Here is a 17,204-nt window from a genome sequence, read left to right as displayed (position 1 = left end):
CTAAATGGTCTTGTGCCTTCTTTCACTGCTTCTCCATGGACAGAATTATGTATCGCACTTATAGGATGTAAGTACTGTCCACTAACTCCTTGGTAGCAGGGCTCTTGTATCTCTAACTTCTGACTTAGTCACAGAGAGGATGATTGACTTATGTAGACCAGTTCTAGGTACTTGTAAATAACTTAGAGTAAAATGACAAGAATAGAGAGCATCTACCAAGAGCAACTATGAGCCAAACTGCTAGCAGACATGGCAATTCCATGCTGGGCAGCTGCTGGAATTAGTGGGAGAACTCATTCCCATGTGTTGCATTAAACTTGGTATTGATTGGACTCTATTCTTAATTTGGTAGGGCCAGTGTAAAGAGGCCAGCTGGATGAGCATTTTGAATCTGAGTTTGGGGATACCCATACCACAAACAAAGCTCAGTAATTGCATCTTATGCCATGTGTCAGTGTATTGGATCATTCTGATTTTTTTTTTTTTTTTTTTTTTTGGATCATTCTGATTTTTTTTTAAGACCCACAGTGAAACTTATGTAATAGAGATTAAATTCCCTTTCTAAGATGCAAGTGTTTCAGGACCTTAGGGGGGAGTCTTGGATGCTCACTGGATTGTCACATTGCTAATTCAGTTAATGTACCTTTCCTTAACCACGTGAGAGAAGACCTGAGCTTCAGTAATATGTTCAGTCAATGCCGTCTTTGGTGGTATTGGATCTCAGTCATGTGGAGGAATGCATGCTTGTCACAACTTCAGTGTGACTTAAAGGGTTTATGGGGAAACCAGCAGCTTCTCAGGTGAATTATGAAAGCAAGTACCGTATATTCCGGCGTACAAGACGACTTTTGATGTTAAAAAACATCCCCCAAAAATCGGCTTTGCAAAGCCTCGGAGGAAGCCGGCGGGGGGGCGGCCCAGCAAAGCCTCGGGGGAAGCCGGGGGCTCCCCCCCCCCCCCCCCCGCTGGCTTCCCCCAAGGCTTTGCAAAGCTGCTGCGGCTTTGCTCCCGGTGCCTCTGGTCTGCTGGGGCCTGTCTCCAGCAGACCAGGGACACCTGGAGCAAAGGAGGCGGAGGGGTGCTGGGGTATAAGACGAAACCCTATCTTTTAACTAAAAAATTAGGGGGTCGTCTTATACTCCCAGTCGCCTTATATGCTGGAAAATACAGTAATTGGCAGCATCTCTCCTAACTTATAAGCCTTTACTACTAACAGTTGGGGGAACTGTAAAGGTTTCAATTAGAGGATTAAATTAAATCAGATCTTGAAAATCACTATCTTGATATGAGAGCTTTAGAACTACCAGTGGATGCTAGTGTTACCATGACCGCTTACCCTGTGTAGATATAAACACCTTTCTTCTGGTCCCATAGCCAAGCCCGCAATATGAATGTCCATTCTGAGACAACACATACAGTTCCACGGGAATTCCAGCTGGATCTAGATGAAATTGAGAATGACAACGGCACAGTTCAATGTGAGATGCCAGCACTTGTACAGCACAAACTAGATGACATTTTTGAGCCAGTCCTGATCCCAGAACCCAAGTGAGTTTTTATATGTATTCCTGTTTATATGTACTCGTGTTTAGCCAACCAAAACTAGAACCATTCTGAGTGGCAACATAGACAAACACTTGCATGTGGAAGTAAGGTTTTAAGAAATTAAGACCTAGACTAGCATGAAGTCAGACATCAATGTAATGGTCTGTTGATTGTTATAAGACACAAGTAGGAAGATACATGTTGATAGGCTGTCATAAAAAATTATTAGCTGCGGGGGAGAGAGATTCTGAAGGGGGAAAAGAAGTTGCCCCTGAACTTACTACACAAAGGAAAAGGAAACCTGGTCTTACAGTTAATGCATGGTCTGAGTGAGGTTAGGTTGTAGTCTTAGTTCTGTTGCAGATGGCTTGTGTGGTTAAAACAAATCACTTAAATCTCTTTTCCATCTCCTGTAAATGAGAATGAAGTTCTCCCTGCAGGGATGTGATAGGAACTATTTTACCATGAAGAATCAGACTTCTTTCCCCTTTGAATTGTCTAGGATTCGTGCTGTCTCGCCCCATTTCGATGACATGCACAGTAATACAGCTTCCACCATCAACTTTGTCATCTCCCAGGTAGCCAGTGGTGACATAAATACTAGTATCCAGGCTCTGGCACAGGTAAGTGAAACTTTTATTTGATAACTACACTGTGTTGAACTAAGGCCAGTATGCGAGAGTGATGAGTTGCACGCTGGTGGAGTTGCCATGTCGGGTGACATGGAAACCACTCAGAATGTCCTTGATGACAAAGCTAAGTGCACAGGGGCCATCTGACTCGCTGATTACATAAATTTTCCATCAGACAAGAATGCAGGATACATTTTGTACATGGAAGTTTATACTAGATCATCAACCATATAGAATTTATATCTGACCTGGTGATGGCTGTTGGTGTTGAGGGTAGTGGTGATGTTCTAATCCTCCTATATCGACTTCACTTTTGTTCTGACATATACAGGTATTGGGAGTCTCACCTCCATGTTGGTCTGGTGAGGATTAGTTTTTGATTAAACTTCCTTGCAAATCCCAAGTGTAGGAGTTGAATGCCCTGCCTCTTAACCCTTGAGCCGTTCTAACTGTTAAGGTGTGCCATATTCAAAAATCTATACGAGACCAATTACAGAATCTATGATATAGTCTTGTACACACTCAACATTTTATGAGTATAGGAGAAGTCATAGCCAAGCCAAGGGATTATTAATGCCACGGAATGGACTGGAATTAGTTGTACAAGTCCAAAGACACCCATTTTTAAATGAAGTTTTAGAAAACAGATGTCTTGACTAATAGAATAGTAAGTGTGGGGGAAGCTAAGTTAAACATTCTTCCAGTATTGTTTGCAGAGGATCAACTTTAACGTGTGTCTGGTTTTTTGCTTTTAGATTGATGAAGTCCTCAGACAGGAGGACAAAGCAGAAGCCATGTCTGGCCACATTGACCAGTTCCTAATAGCTACATTCATGCAGCTCCGACTGATCTACAACACACACATGGCAGATGAGAAACTGGACAAGGATGAGATAGTCAAACTCTATAGCTGTATTATTGGAAATATGATCTCGGTAAGGCAGGGAGGAAAAGAAACAAGCCTTGTGGAGATGGGTGGGTGAAGATGGGAATGTCCTGCACTGGCTTTACTGTCTAGTTAATCTCGTTTAAGAAGGCTTCTTTCTAGCTATTCTCTTTAAATGATTCACCTGGAGATAGTCTAACAGTAAACCCATGCAGAAAATCAAATTGGATACAAAGCATATGGTGCATAGTGGGAGTGAGTGTTTCATGTCTTATAAACGTTAGCCCAATGGATAGGAGACCTGAGTTTAGTACCCCATCTTCCCTTTGGCCTGATGTGGAGATGCAATTTCAATGTAGCTCTCATATGTTGTGAATTCCTTAGTTGCTGGGATGTGCTGATGTAGGTCTTAACATGGGACAGCTTCAAGAGGAGAGATTATTTATAAATACAGTTGCTGGAGCATACTTAAACCTGGATTTCCTCCTCATAGGTTAATGCCCTGTCTGTTGGACTGCAGAGTCATTCTCTCACTTTACTTGGCTCAGTGACAACCTGTTGTCATGAATATTAACAGCAATAGTAGGGGAATTGTGAAACTTGAAGTGTTTTTAGGTTCCATCTAGGCTCTGGAGGGGAGTGTGCTCTAGTGGACATAAGCTCTTCTGCTCCCAGTGCTCCCTTTTCCAGTCATGTCTCTTCACCACCTTTTGGCTTCTTGTCTAAGCTCTGTTATCCTCGCTTAGACAAACTCAGTGTCTACTCTTCAAACTTTTAGGCTTCCAGTCCTAGGCTTTTCTTACCGAGCCAGTCCCCTTACAAGTCTGGCACTTGTCCCTTTTGTGTTCAAATCAAGCAGGTAGGTTCCTTCCCTATGCTAAAGCTTTTCAAGGGAAAGGTCACCAAATTTCACATGGGGGGGAAAATAAGTTATTTTGCCCAGCTTCATCCTTGGAAATGGCTGAACCATTTTGACTTCAATGTTTCAAAAAATTAACTTGAGGCAGATAGCTAGTGTGAAAAACTTCAGCCAAAACCAGGTAAAATTTGGCAAATGTGCAAATGAAAACAAGATCTTATAACTGGAAATATTGGGTCAACTTAAGTGTTGGTACCAGGTCCGCCTATGACTTTGCTAGATTTTCTGGCATGCACAGTAATACTTCATGTGATCATCTAAATTTGAAGGGAAAATAGAATGTTTCATTATCTGAAAAATACAGTAACCTAGTTTCTTCAGATGACCTGAGTTTTGAGTTTAGGGTGTGCAGACCTAAAATAAATAAGGAGAGAAGGGCTTCGTTTTAACTACCCAATCTTCAGATACTTACTGATTCCCTCTACTCCCAATCTCCAACCCCCTTTTTTTTTCTCTCTCTCTGTCTCTTCACCCCCACCCCTCCCTATTTATTTTGGATCTGCACATCCTAAACTCCAAACTCCGGTCATCTGAACATAAGACCCTAAGAATGGCCATACTGGGTTAGACCAAAGGTCTATCTAGCCCAGTAGCCTGTCTGCCAACAGTGGCCAGCACCAGGTGCTCCAGAGGGGGTGGACCGAAGACAATGATCAAGCGATTTGTCTCCTGCCATCCATCTCCAGCCTCTGACAAACAGAGGCCAGGGACACCATTTCTATCCCCTGACTAATAGCCTTTTATGGACCTAACCTCTATGAAATTATCTAGCTTCTCTTTAAACTCTGTTATAGTCTTAGCCTTCACAGCCTCCTCTGGCAAGGAGTTCCACAGGTTGACAACGCGCTGTGTGAAGAACTTTCTTTTATTATTTTTAAACCTGCTACCCATTAATTTCATTTTTTGTCCTCTAGTTCTTTTATTTTGGGAACTAATAAATAACTTTCTTTATTCACTCTCTCCACACCACTCATGATTTTATATACCTCTATCATATCCCCCTCATTCTCCTCTTTTCTAAACTGAAAAGTCCCAGTTGCTTTAGCTTCTCTTCATATGGGACCTGTTCCAAACCGCTAATCATTTTAGTTGCCCTTCTCTGAACCCTTTCCAAGGGCAAAATATCTTTTTTTTTTTTGAGGGGAGACGACCACATCTGTACACAGTATTCAAGATGTGGGCATACCATAGTTTTATACAGGGGCAGTAAGATAGTCTCTTATTTTCTAAACCTTTCTTAATAGTTCCTAACATCCTATTTGCCTTTCTGACCGCCGCTGCACACTGTGTGGAAGTTTTCAGAGAACTATCCACGATAGCTCCAAAATGTTTCCTGATCTGTCATAGCCAAATTAGCCCCCATCATACTGTACGTATAGTTGGGGTTATTTTTTTCCAATGTGCACTTATCCATATTAAATTTCATTTGCCGTTTTATTGCCCAATCACTCAGTTTGGAGAGATCTTTTTGAAGTTCTTCAGTCTGCATTTGTCTTGACTATCTTAAACAGTTTAGTATCATCCACAAACTTTACCACCTCACTGCTTACCTCTTTCTCCAGATCATTTATGAATAAGTTGAACAGGATTGGTCCCAGGACTGACCCTTGGGGGGGACACCACTGAAGAAGTGGGCTGTGCCCACAAAAGTTCATGATACCATTGACATGTTTTGTTAATCTATAAAGTGCTACCAGACCATTTATTGTGGGTGGGTTTTTTTCTGTACAGACTAACTCAGCTACCCCCTGAAACTTTTTTGAGTGATTCCTCGTTAATTCTAGTTAGAGATGTGTGCGCCACATGCAGAGTAGTCAAAGTTTTTCCCCTAGCACAGTGGTTCTCAGACTTTTTGGTTCACTCAGTATAAACCTTTCTGTGGACCAACCATCCATGGTGACAAAATGGGTGGGGAGGGTCTGGCTAGAAAATAAAGTTTAGTCAGGACTGCTGATGAAGTGGGGGCGGGAATTGCCCTGGGGCTTGGCCATTTAAAGGGGCCTGGAGTTCTTTTGAACTGCTACAGGAGCACTGGAGTGCCACTCTGCTTGGCTTGGGGTGGGGAAGGCAGTGGTGCAGTTCAGGCAGCAATAAGGACTGACTGTCCTTGGCCTTGCCTCTTCTGGGGTTATGGAGTCTGTCTCCCGACCACCACCTTGTCCCAGGGCTTGTGGTGGCTGTTGGCCCCACTGGGTGCAGGAGTGGGCTGAGGATGCAGGGTCTGGGTGAGAGGTGAGTGCAGGAGCAGGGCTGAGGGTGGGGGATCTGAGCAGGAGGGAGGGTGCAGGAGCAGGCTGAGGGTCGGTGGGTCTGGATGGGAGGTGGGGAACAGGAGCATGCTGTTGGTGGTAGGGGATCAGGCCAAGAGAGGAGGGTGTGAGGTGGGGGTGCAAGATCTTGGCAGGGGGAGGTACATGAGGGTGATGGGGGTGCAGGATCTGGGCATAAGGGGGTTGAGGCATATGTACCTGGCTTCATGTCCTCCCACCACTCCCCCGCACTGCCTCCTGCTGCTCCCATTGGCCGCAATTATGGTCAGTGTAATCAGTGGAGAGAGCCTCCAGGCCGCAATTCTCTAGGAAACCAGTTGGAGGGAGAGGGAATGGCAGCACATGGACCTGCTTGCTCCCCCTGCAAACCAGATCCAGCCTGTGAGCTTGGTATATCTCTTCCCCTGCAGTGGGACACCAGTGCTGGCGCTCCAACTTTGTGGGGGAGCTATGGGGCTGGGGGAAGCTATGTGGCTGGAGCACCAGCGTGGGCTCCTCTCTGCAGGGTGGGGGCAAAGCCTTGAGCCATGGCCCATCTGGAAGACCCTACCTAGCAGCACCCTTCAGATCAGCTGTGTAGCCCCCTGGAGTGGTGCCTTTCCCAGCACTCAATATATGACCCTGCTGATCCAGCACCACCTCATTTGCTTCTTACTGCCAGTGACAATCATTGGATGGCTTGTTTAGCAAGTTTCTCCTTGTTTTCTCTATCGTTTAAGTTAGTGTAGTTAGCATTAGTTGTAGTTTTTACTGTTAGTAGTACAACAATAAACAAATTATTAGCTGTTAGGGTGGAGGAGAACCCTCACTCCCAACTGCAGATTTCATTTTGGGGATTCCAGGTATGCCAAAGGCCCAAGGGTTTAAACCCTGCAAGTCCTGCAGTAAGTCTCTGCCAACGGACAACCCCCATGATGTTTGTCTGAAGTGTCTTGGAGAGGTGCACCAAGCAGACAGGAGCAGAGTTTGTAAAGGGTTTCACTAAAGAACAAAAAAGAGCAGGACTCCAGTTTGAAGCAGTTCTTTTATGGAGGTGTCTCTGAGAACACAACCCACCAGAACCAGTGTTGTGGAAAGACACTAAGTACAGAGATCCATGGCACCACTGCTCTCTGGCACTGACACTAGTCCATTTCCTGATGTCACAGAAGCAGGAGAGAAGCAGATCTCCTAACTCCAGACCTATCCTTTTGAAATAGGTCAATGGGGCACATTCCACAGAGGAGTGCCTAGTGCACCTTGATGGCCCCATCTTGTGGGGCCAAAGTCAACATCCGCTGCTGGTGAACTCCTGTTCCTGCGTAATTGAGGAGATGGAGCCACCTTCATCCTGGACACCTTCAAGGTCATGAGGAACTTGATTTCCAGGTTTCCCATTCCTCTGGTGCAACAGCATGCAGCACCATCTTGAGACAACCAACAATGCTTCGTCACTCATCACTGCCAGTGGAGACAAAATGCTGCTTTCGTCCCAGCATCCCTTAGTACCACCTTGGCCTTGATGGTCCAGTCCTAGTCTTGGGCTCAGAGGCAGGGTCTAGATAATCTAAGTGGAGTGGGCAATGATTGCCTCGTAGATCCTATGGTAGTGTGGGACCATGGTCCCATCATGGCAAGGGTCAGTGCAGTGATTATTTTGGGCCCCATGGGCATACCACCAAGGCCAGGGCCCCCAATCCAAAGATTCCTGTAGTAGGGTCAGCAGTGTAGTAGGATAGGATTTACTGTTGTGGTGTCCTGATAGGTCCCCTGCTCCATCTATGATGAGCTGCATGCGTGTGTGCTCAATCGTGTACCATGTTGACTTGCACAATTGTCAACCCAGCAGATTGAGAGCCCCCAAAGACCACTAATCGGATAAGGATCACAGGTGTCCGGCCAGATTTAAGTGAAGTACGGTAATAGTTGTCAGTATATTCTACCAAACCGCTATGCATTTGTACCTCATAACAGTGGACTCAGCTCAGAGAGAAGTCCCACTGCCCTTTCGGCTGGACAAAGACTGTTCCCCCAAAAACACTCTTTTATATACAGGTGCAAACAAGGTAAAAATCACTCCTGATGTGTCAGGTTGCCACCATCTGATTTTACTTAGATACCATCCATCACCCTGCCCCTTGTGGTTCAGTTAGAACATCTCTATCCATCATGCTGTTTTTTAGACCCTTTCCTGAACCTGGGTCTATATCTGTGGGGAATGTGGGTACCAAGGTCTTTTTTTAATGAGGTGGTGTTACCATCCTTTTGGAATGTGCTTATGATCAACTTCTGATCAGTACCAATTACTGTTCCACACCTGGGCCTGTTACTGATTAGTGTTTTGCGCGCTCGGTACTGCTCCCATTTATTTATCAACTGCATGCCAGTGATGACAGCCTTCCTTCATTGCAGGGAGGTGCAGGTATACCTCTACTTCAACAACTGGCTGCTTCCAGGAACCAGGTGGAATAGCACATTCGATTGGTGAAATCCACCTTCTGCAGACTAGACTCTATTCAGGCCATGGTGTGCCTGGCAGAGGCCCAGTTTTGAACAATCTCAGCCATCGTATCCAGTCTTGGATAGTACCTCACCACTAAAACAAAGAGCTGCATGAGTTGTCTGGCCATATGGCATCTTGCATGTATATGGTACAACATGCCACGATCTGACTTTTAGACCTCTTTAGGTGGGGTTTGTGTCAGCTTTTTGCCTAGGATGCAAATCAGTAGGAAGTATGTAAGGGAATCTCCTTCCATAAGCCCCAGTCTTCCCTGCCCTTGGTAACAGACATGTCAGTGCTAGGTTGAGGGACTCCTGTAGAAGACCTACAGAGTGATGGCCTCTGGTCCCTGGACACACACTCACTCCACATCACTGTCAAGGAGTTGAGACAAGCTACTCTTGCGAGGTCAGTGCATGGGAGTCATGATGTACAACTTGTCTACACTGGTTTACATAACAGATTTGGGGCTTATTCCGCTCTCCAGCTTATGGGAATTTTGCATCTCCCACTCATTCACCTGCAGGCTTCCTATCTTCCAGGATCTCCAAACCAGCTGGTGGACTACCTCAGCAGGTCCTTCTGCAAGTATGAATGGTCCATCCAACCAGATGTCATTCTACCATCTTGCTGAGTGGGGAACTCCCCACATCAACCTCTATGCCACTCAGGGCAACAGGAAATGTCAACAGTTCTGCTCCTTCCAGAACTGCAGCCAAGGCTCCTTCCTGGATGCCTTTCTCCTGTTATGGTCAGATCACCATCAGATCATATGTATTCCTATTGTTTCCGCTTGTGTGCTCAAGATCCGCAGGGACAAGGCGGCAGTTATACTAACTATGCTAGCGTGGCTCCACAAGACTTGCTTGAACCATTCTATGGTTCCCAGACCCAAGAACTCAGGACAACTCTTGCCTCTGTCACCCAGACCTCCTGTCTTTCCACCTCATGGCCTGGAAGCTACATGGCTGACCCAGATAGAGTTCTCATGCTCACAGCAGGTCAGGGAGGTTGTTTGGTAACAGGAAATCCTCCACTGGCACTACTTATTTGGATAAGTGAAAGCAGTTTGCACTCTGGTGCTCCCAGGGCTTTGCTCTACCATTACAGCCCCCCCATCCTTCTCATCCTAGAATACCTATTATACCTCAAACAGAAAGCTCTGGATGCTACTTCCATCAGGGTACATCTGGCAGTTACCTGCATTTCACCTGGGATTGGATGGGCACTTTGTCATTGCCAAATCCATTGTTGGATGCTTCCTTGGGCTTGGAGTGACTACATCCACATATTTGGCAGCAGTTTGCTAGATGGGACCTTTTCTGGTTCTTTCCAAAATGATGGGACTCTTGCAAACACTGGCAACTTGCTCACTCCTGTACCTGTCTTGGAAGGTTGCCTTTCTAATTGCCATTACTTTGGGAAGGAGTGTTTCAGAGCTGAAGGCCCTCATCTCTGACCCTCCATATAATCTTCAAAGACAAGGTGTAACTCAGGCCTCCTCCAGATTTCCTTCCGAAGGTTGTGTGCCAATTTCACTCTGAGGATGTTTTCCTGCTTGTGGGTTTATCCTAAATAGAGTGTGAGCAACCATGAGCAATCTCTCCACTCTGGACATTTGGTGGGCACTTGCCTTTTACATCGAACACGCACAACCATTCTAAAAGTCACACTAGCTATTTGTGGCGATGGCAGGCTGCATGAAAGATCTGTTTTGTCACAGAATTCATTCTGGATTACCTCCTGCATTCACACCCGCTACAAATTAGCCAGTGTTCCTGCTCCAGCTGTATTGGCTCATTTCCACAAGAGCAAAGGCCACCTCAATGGCTTTCCTGGCCCAAGTGCCAATGAAGAAGATCTGTAAGGCAACCATGTGGTCCTTGGTACACGCTTTCACTGTTCGCTATGCCATCATCCAGCACGTTGGAGACGTATAGTTTTCAGCAAAGCAGTGCTCCAGTCCGTTGTTCCAGAATTTCAACCCCACAGCCTAGGTAATGTTCCTTATAATCTTTTTCATCCATGTGCAGAATACATTTTTGTATGTACAAAGAGGCATGTGCAAATATACACCACCAAAAGAGAAACACAACCTTGCTGTGGACTCTAATCATCTGGGTGGCATTAGAATGTCTCCTGAGTGGGTGCACAAGCGCATACTTACGGGGAACACTGCTCCCCTAGGTGAGTCTCAAGCCATACTTAAGTGGATTGATATGAGCAGTCAGAGAAAATAGTTATGCACCTTCTTGTAACTGCAAAAACGAGGAGTCCTGTGGCACCTTAAAGACAGACAGATTTATTTAGCGTTGCCCAACCATAAAAATGTTGGCATATTGTGGAGCCATGTGGATACCCATAGCAGTGAGCCACATCCATCCTAGCTGAATTGACTTCTTTAATACTGGTTCTACACTTGATAAGTAACTTCTTTTGATGTACTAGTACATATATATTTCTGCCTCTGTAATTTGCACTCCAGTGCATCTGGTGAAGTGAGTTTTACCCATGAAAGCTTATGCTCAAATAAATCTGTTTAACTTTTAAGGAGCACAGGATCCCTTGTTTTTGCAGATACAATTTAACATTACTATCTGACAGTTCTTGTTCAAGTTGCGGTGTTCGTATCCATTCCAGACCTTCCCCTCTGTCGGAGTAGCCGGCAAAAAGGAACTGAGGTGGTGCCAGATTGGCAGGGTCATTTATTATTGAGCACCACAGCTGGCCTGAGAGGTGCTGCTGGGGAAACACTTCTTCCACTGGGCGCGCGCACACACTCCTAACTAGAATGAGTTTGAGCAACTCATCTCTAAGAACCACAGTTCCGAGAAGGTAAATAACAGTTATATCTTAATGCGTGCACCTAAGGAAACATAATTGAAGTGCAGTTCTGTTTTGAAGTGACTGAAAATAGCGTGGTGGTGGTTTATTAACAACATGGCTCAGTTTACAAGCAAGATTGTGGGAGTTTGGGGTTGCATGGGGTTAGTTACCATCGTTGCAAACGTAGTTGGTGCAAGGTTTTTTGCATCTTCACTAACAGTAAAGGTCTTCAAGTCAAATTAGCTCTTCAATGCCCAGTATGACCTCATTTTTTTCCCCCCCATGGGTTTGCACAGGTAACAGGTTTGCTTTATTGTAACCATCCTTGAGACAAAATGATAGAGGAAAAGGCAAAATACTGAGCTGGGCTGGCTCAAGAGGTCCAAGAGTAGGAAGTATAGTGAATATTCATTTTAGTTATTGAAATAAGTAGCTCTGACCAATATACACATGGGGAGAAGACCTTTTGGGGTAAGAAACCATGTTTATGTACTGTTTTCAAAATAAAACTAAGTGTTACATATACAGCTTTAACTTTGGTATTTTGTGCTTTTGAATGCTTACCTCTACAACCTTAATGTTCTTCACATGAGTTTTAATAGAACATATGAAAACTTTGAGAGTTGCATGTTTAGAGAGGGAGTTGCAAGTGGAATCCCAGATGAGCCCCTAAACTAAAATGATGCATGCTGAAAGCTTCTAATCCTGACTTTGATGGGCAGCTATTTCAGATGGAGAGCCTGGCCCGGGAGGCTTCCACAGGAGTGCTGAAGGACTTAATGCATGGCCTCATTACATTAATGTTGGATTCACGGGTTGAAGACCTCGAGGAAGGGCAGCAGGTCATCCGATCGGTCAACCTCTTGGTGGTAAAGGTTCTGGAGAAGTCTGACCAGACCAACATCTTGAGGTATGTTAGTTTTTGTTAGAATCAAAGACACATTTCTTTCTCTAACAGTCTTGTACCACAGGTGAAATATAATTTTACTCTTTAGGAAGCATGCTCAGCTGTTTTGTCATCACGTAACGGGGCAATTATGACTAAATCACTAGTGAATCTATATCAAGGTGGTAAAGCTTTACATGGAAGTATTCTACAATCTAAACTTGTAATCTGTCTGTATCAGTTGACCAATATTGACTTGGTATGTCCTTCAGAGATTCAGCTCTCCATTTTTATGGAGCTGATAATAAGATACTGGGGACCAGGAAGAGGCTCACAGCACTTTGTGAAAGTTGGACTAATATTGGTCTGTAGCCTCTACTGTGGTGGTCAGTAGGGATGTGCTATTTCACTCCCTTTGTGGCATTTGCCCATCTAATGATATTTGTTCTTTCCAGTGCTCTGCTTGTTCTGCTCCAGGACAGTCTGCTAGCAACAGCCAGCTCTCCCAAGTTCTCAGAGCTTGTCATGAAGGTGAGCCTGTAATGGGGGTTGTGTGCTCATTCAGTCCTCTGAAGTTTGTTTGAACTAACAATCTGAATTAAGCAGGAACACAAGGTGCCTTAAGACCTAGTTGGTGACTATAACTTTAAATACTACTCTAGCACCTAGTCTAGATGTAGCATGTTAAGATAACTTGCCCCATCTATGCTAAGGTTCTAAAACATTCTAGTTAAAATATTGATGTTAAGTGCCCCTTACCCTAGGTTAGACATACAGGCAGTCCCCGGGTTACGTACAAGATAGGGACTGTAGGTTTGTTCTTAAGTTGAATCTGTATGTAAGTCGGAACTGGCGTTCAGATTCAGCCGCTGCTGAAACTGATCAGCGGCTGATTCCAGGAAGCCCGGGGCAGGGGCTTCCTGTAGTCAGCCACTGGTCAGTTTCAGCAGCAGCTGACTTGGGGACGCCTGGGGCAGAGCAGCTGGGGTGCTGCTGGGTTGGTCCAGTAGTGCCGCCGCTCCTCGGCGCTACTGGACCAACCCAGCAGCACCCAAGCTGCTCTGCCCCAGGCGTCCTGATTCAGCCGCTGCTGAAACTGACCAGCAGTGGCTGAATCAGGACGCCTGGGGCAGAGCAGCTGGGGTGCTGCCCGGTTGGTTCAGTAGCGCCCAGAGTGGCGCTACGGGACCAACTGACAGCACCCCAGCTGCTGTACCACAGGTGCCCGGAGCAAAGCCGCGGAGCCCGGGGGCAGCGGGACAGCCCAGACGCGCCGTGGCTGTCCTGCTGCCCTTGGGCACCGTGGCTTTGCTCTGCTTTGCTCCCTGTCCCCCTGGTCTGCAGACCAGGGGGACGGGGAGCAAAGCGGCGGAACACGCGGGCAGCGGACAGCCCAGATGGACAGCCCAGATGCTGTCCGCGGCTTTGCTCCGTGCTCCGCGGCTTTGCTCCCCGTCCCCCTGGTCTGCAGACCGGGGGAGGGGGGGGCAAAGCAGAGCCAAGCCGCAGAGCACGTGGGCAGCGGACAGCCCTGTTCGCTGCCTGCGTGTTCCGCCGCTTTGCTTCCTCTCCCTGGTCTGCTGGAGACCAGGGAGAGGAAGGGCCCCGTTCGTAACTGCAGATCCGACATAAGTCGGATCCGCGTAACTTGGGGACTGCCTGTACTATAATGTGATTAGTACGCATCCAGCAGTCCCAGAGTGAAGTGCAACGACTTGTACTGTACGTATGCCAGTAACACAATCTCCTGCTATTAATAATGGAATCCACCATATTACTTACTCTTTTGGGCATCTACAACCAGATACTGACACCTTGGATACAGCAAAACTTGTACATCTGACTTGAGAAGTTGGTTTTTAATAAACATTTTTCTCACCAGTGTCTGTGGAGAATGGTGCGGCTTCTTCCTGAAACTATCAATAATATCAACCTGGATCGAATCCTGCTGGACATCCACATTTTCATGAAGGTGTTTCCGAAGGAGAAGCTGAAGCAGTGTAAAAGTGAATTCCCCATAAGGACACTTAAGACTCTGCTTCACACCCTTTGCAAGCTAAAAGGACCCAAGGTGAGAGCAGACGCCAACTATGTGCTTAATGATAGCTTGATAATCTTAAATTAAAAGTTCTTTATGTGTTTCTCAGATCTTGGACCACTTAACAATGATAGAAAACAAGAATGAGTCTGAGCTGGAAGCTCATTTGTGTCGAGTAATGAAACATTCTGTGGACCAAACTGGAAGCAAGACTGATAAAGACACAGAAAAGGGGGCTTCTCGCATAGTAAGTAACCTGAAACTGAAGGTGAAGGGAGAGATGGCAAATGGCCTTCGTTCCTAGAAATAAGTTTCTGACCTAGCTCAAGTCAGATGTAAGTTGCCAACAAAAATATGATCAGTGTTGGAAATTGGTCCCTCTACTTCTGTGCCTCTGAGATGCATTAAGGATCATTAGTACCCCCTCTTGCCTGCTGAACATGAGAGCTGGTAATGGCTGGTCTACTGAACTTTAACTATGACCAAAACCAGTTTTAAACACTGGTCTTCTATGGTGAGACTTCTACACCAGATTGTCATGCTCTGTACCTGATCTCTCTCTCAACTCCAGTCTTGTAAAAGAGTTTTTGACCCAGCTCGTCTATGCTGTCCTAGGTCTGTTTATCCCTGACTCTACACAGGCAGCTGGTAGGTCCTTAGCTAAACAATTTACAGCACACTGAAGTACTAAGTACCTCTAATTTTTGGGGGATGCCTCTTAAAACAATCTTGTTCAGGGATCTCAATTTCTTATTTAGGATGAAAAGTCTTCAAAGGCCAAAGTAAATGATATTTTAGCAGAGATATTTAAGAAAATTGGCTCCAAGGAGAACACTAAAGAGGTGAGTGCTTTCTTACAATAGGATGAAGGGGACGGTGGTGTATGCTGCAGTTTGGGTAACACATGGAAACTTTCCACCTTTCCCAGGGTCTGGCAGAACTGTATGAATACAAGAAGAAGTATTCTGATGCAGATATCGAGCCCTTTCTGAAAAACTCCTCTCAGTTCTTCCAGAGTTATGTGGAACGAGGCCTCCGCCTCATTGAGATGGAAAGGGAGGGCAAAGGACGCATTCCTTCATCTACAGGTATAGAGTTTGGCAGTGGAAGTGAATTGGTCTAGCAACATGGCATCTTGAATCTAGCTACAATGGGGCAATTCTAGCTGCTCCCTTTTAAGTGCTATTATGTTTGAGACCTTTATGGACTTCCAAATGATCCCCTTATTCTCTGAGCACTTGTTAGTTGCACATTCATGAAAGTTACTATGGCACCTGTTGCGAAGACCACTCATGCTTTGCCACTAACAGGGAAAGTGCTGTGGTCACCTTACCAAACTAACTGTGAAGGATATAGAGATGAAAGTTCTGAAAAGACTTCAGTGCACGTCATGCTGGTCATACTTAGAGAAGTGCCCCTCCTAAAATAATTCAAAACCTTTTTCTCTAATGGAGTGCAGTACTCAGGAGTCCTATGTCAAAGGCCTGGCAATTGAGTGATTCTTGTTGCTGCTAGTAACTTAGTCTGAAGCTCTCCCTATCCTTAGTTCGGCTTCCTTGGTGAAACATACTATCTAGACATCACAGCTGCAAAATCCTCTCTTCTTTTAGGGCCACTAAAATAGTGTCCTAGGATCTTTGCACAAAACTGTCAGACTGAAGCAAGACACAAACTTCATATATTTCACATCAACACAGCTGACACAAGACACAGCTTTCCTTCTAATTTCCCCACTCTTGGCTAGGAATAATCTGGCAACTCTTAATAGGAGCAGTGTCTTGTCAGGTAACCTGCAAGTCACCCTGTAGATGTTCAGGAAGCTAGAGGTCTGTCACAGTTCTTCATTCAGAACTTAAGCACCATAGAGGCCTGCTTAAACTTGTGTACTAGGTCTTTGCTCCCATAAATTCTGAACTTGCTCAGTGAAGTGTTTCAGTAGAACAGAACTCAAAAATTTGTCCATAAGCGCGCACTAGTAAATAAGAAAATGCAACATAATTAAATCAGATCACACTAGTGAATAATGAAACAGCAGAAGAATAGCTATTTGCAGTAAGGGACACATAGACAGGCACTTATGCTTATTCTTCTGCTGCTCCTGAAAGATCCAATTCTGTGCCTATATTGAGGTCTTCCTCATTGATCCCTTCCCCCAAAGTTGTGTGACAAATTACTTTCAAAGGAGGAGTGACTGAGTTTCTCAACCTCTGAAATATTGCTGGTAATGCAGAAGTAACTTCTGTCCCTACCTCGAAAAGATGACATGTTGTCTAGTTACCTCCACAGTGTAGACTTCCAAACAGCATTTTTCACATTGCTTTGCTTTGATAAAGAAGCAAGAAGTTCCTTTTAGCCTTTATTTCCTATGGGTGGGTAGAGCATTGTACCTAAACTTCCTCCATTTTTAAAGGTTCAAGGCCACCCTCTGCCTCAGTCTCCTCTTAGTTTCTCTATTCCATAAAGAGCACTTATCATTATTTTGATAATCCTGTCTTATGCATGGAGGCTAGAGGGAAAAGGGGATCTTTGGAGACTTTCTTTCACTGCTTTCAACTGCATGAAGAGGAATTGGGAGCAGTGCACTTAAGTTTCATGAATAAGATCCCTGGGTGGTTTGATCAATTGAGGAATTCCTCAGTTCTCTCGGGGTTCCTTTAACTTGGCTTGCTGCACTATAGAACAAAGGATAAATATCAAAGCCTTTACTTGATAATGTCAGT

At 45.2% G+C, this 17,204-nt stretch overlaps 1 protein-coding gene and 1 non-coding gene across 6 annotated transcripts in view; both read left to right on the top strand.

Annotated features, from left to right (window-relative positions):
- Positions 1 to 17,204, top strand: part of CKAP5 (cytoskeleton associated protein 5) — a 106,233-nt gene that overhangs the window by 86,289 nt on the left and 2,740 nt on the right. For all 5 annotated transcript variants that reach the window (XM_075927597.2, XM_075927598.2, XM_075927599.2 and 2 more), the window contains 9 exons: positions 1,375 to 1,548; positions 2,048 to 2,168; positions 2,933 to 3,112; positions 12,283 to 12,470; positions 12,902 to 12,977; positions 14,329 to 14,517; positions 14,594 to 14,731; positions 15,243 to 15,326; positions 15,413 to 15,572. In XM_075927597.2, the coding sequence (XP_075783712.1) occupies positions 1,375 to 1,548; positions 2,048 to 2,168; positions 2,933 to 3,112; positions 12,283 to 12,470; positions 12,902 to 12,977; positions 14,329 to 14,517; positions 14,594 to 14,731; positions 15,243 to 15,326; positions 15,413 to 15,572 (1,310 nt within the window). The remainder of the gene's footprint in view (positions 1 to 1,374; positions 1,549 to 2,047; positions 2,169 to 2,932; positions 3,113 to 12,282; positions 12,471 to 12,901; positions 12,978 to 14,328; positions 14,518 to 14,593; positions 14,732 to 15,242; positions 15,327 to 15,412; positions 15,573 to 17,204) is intronic.
- LOC112544829 (small nucleolar RNA SNORD67) lies at positions 2,220 to 2,330 on the top strand. Its single transcript, XR_003088153.1, has one exon. It is a non-coding gene; the product is annotated as a small nucleolar RNA SNORD67 (small nucleolar RNA).

The sequence above is a fragment of the Pelodiscus sinensis genome, chromosome 5 (genome assembly GCF_052426305.1).
Source record: "Pelodiscus sinensis isolate ZL-2025 chromosome 5, ASM5242630v1, whole genome shotgun sequence".
Lineage (NCBI taxonomy): Eukaryota > Metazoa > Chordata > Testudines > Trionychidae > Pelodiscus > Pelodiscus sinensis.
The sequence above is the reverse complement of the archived record's forward strand: the minus strand, read 5'-3'. Positions and strand labels throughout refer to the sequence as shown.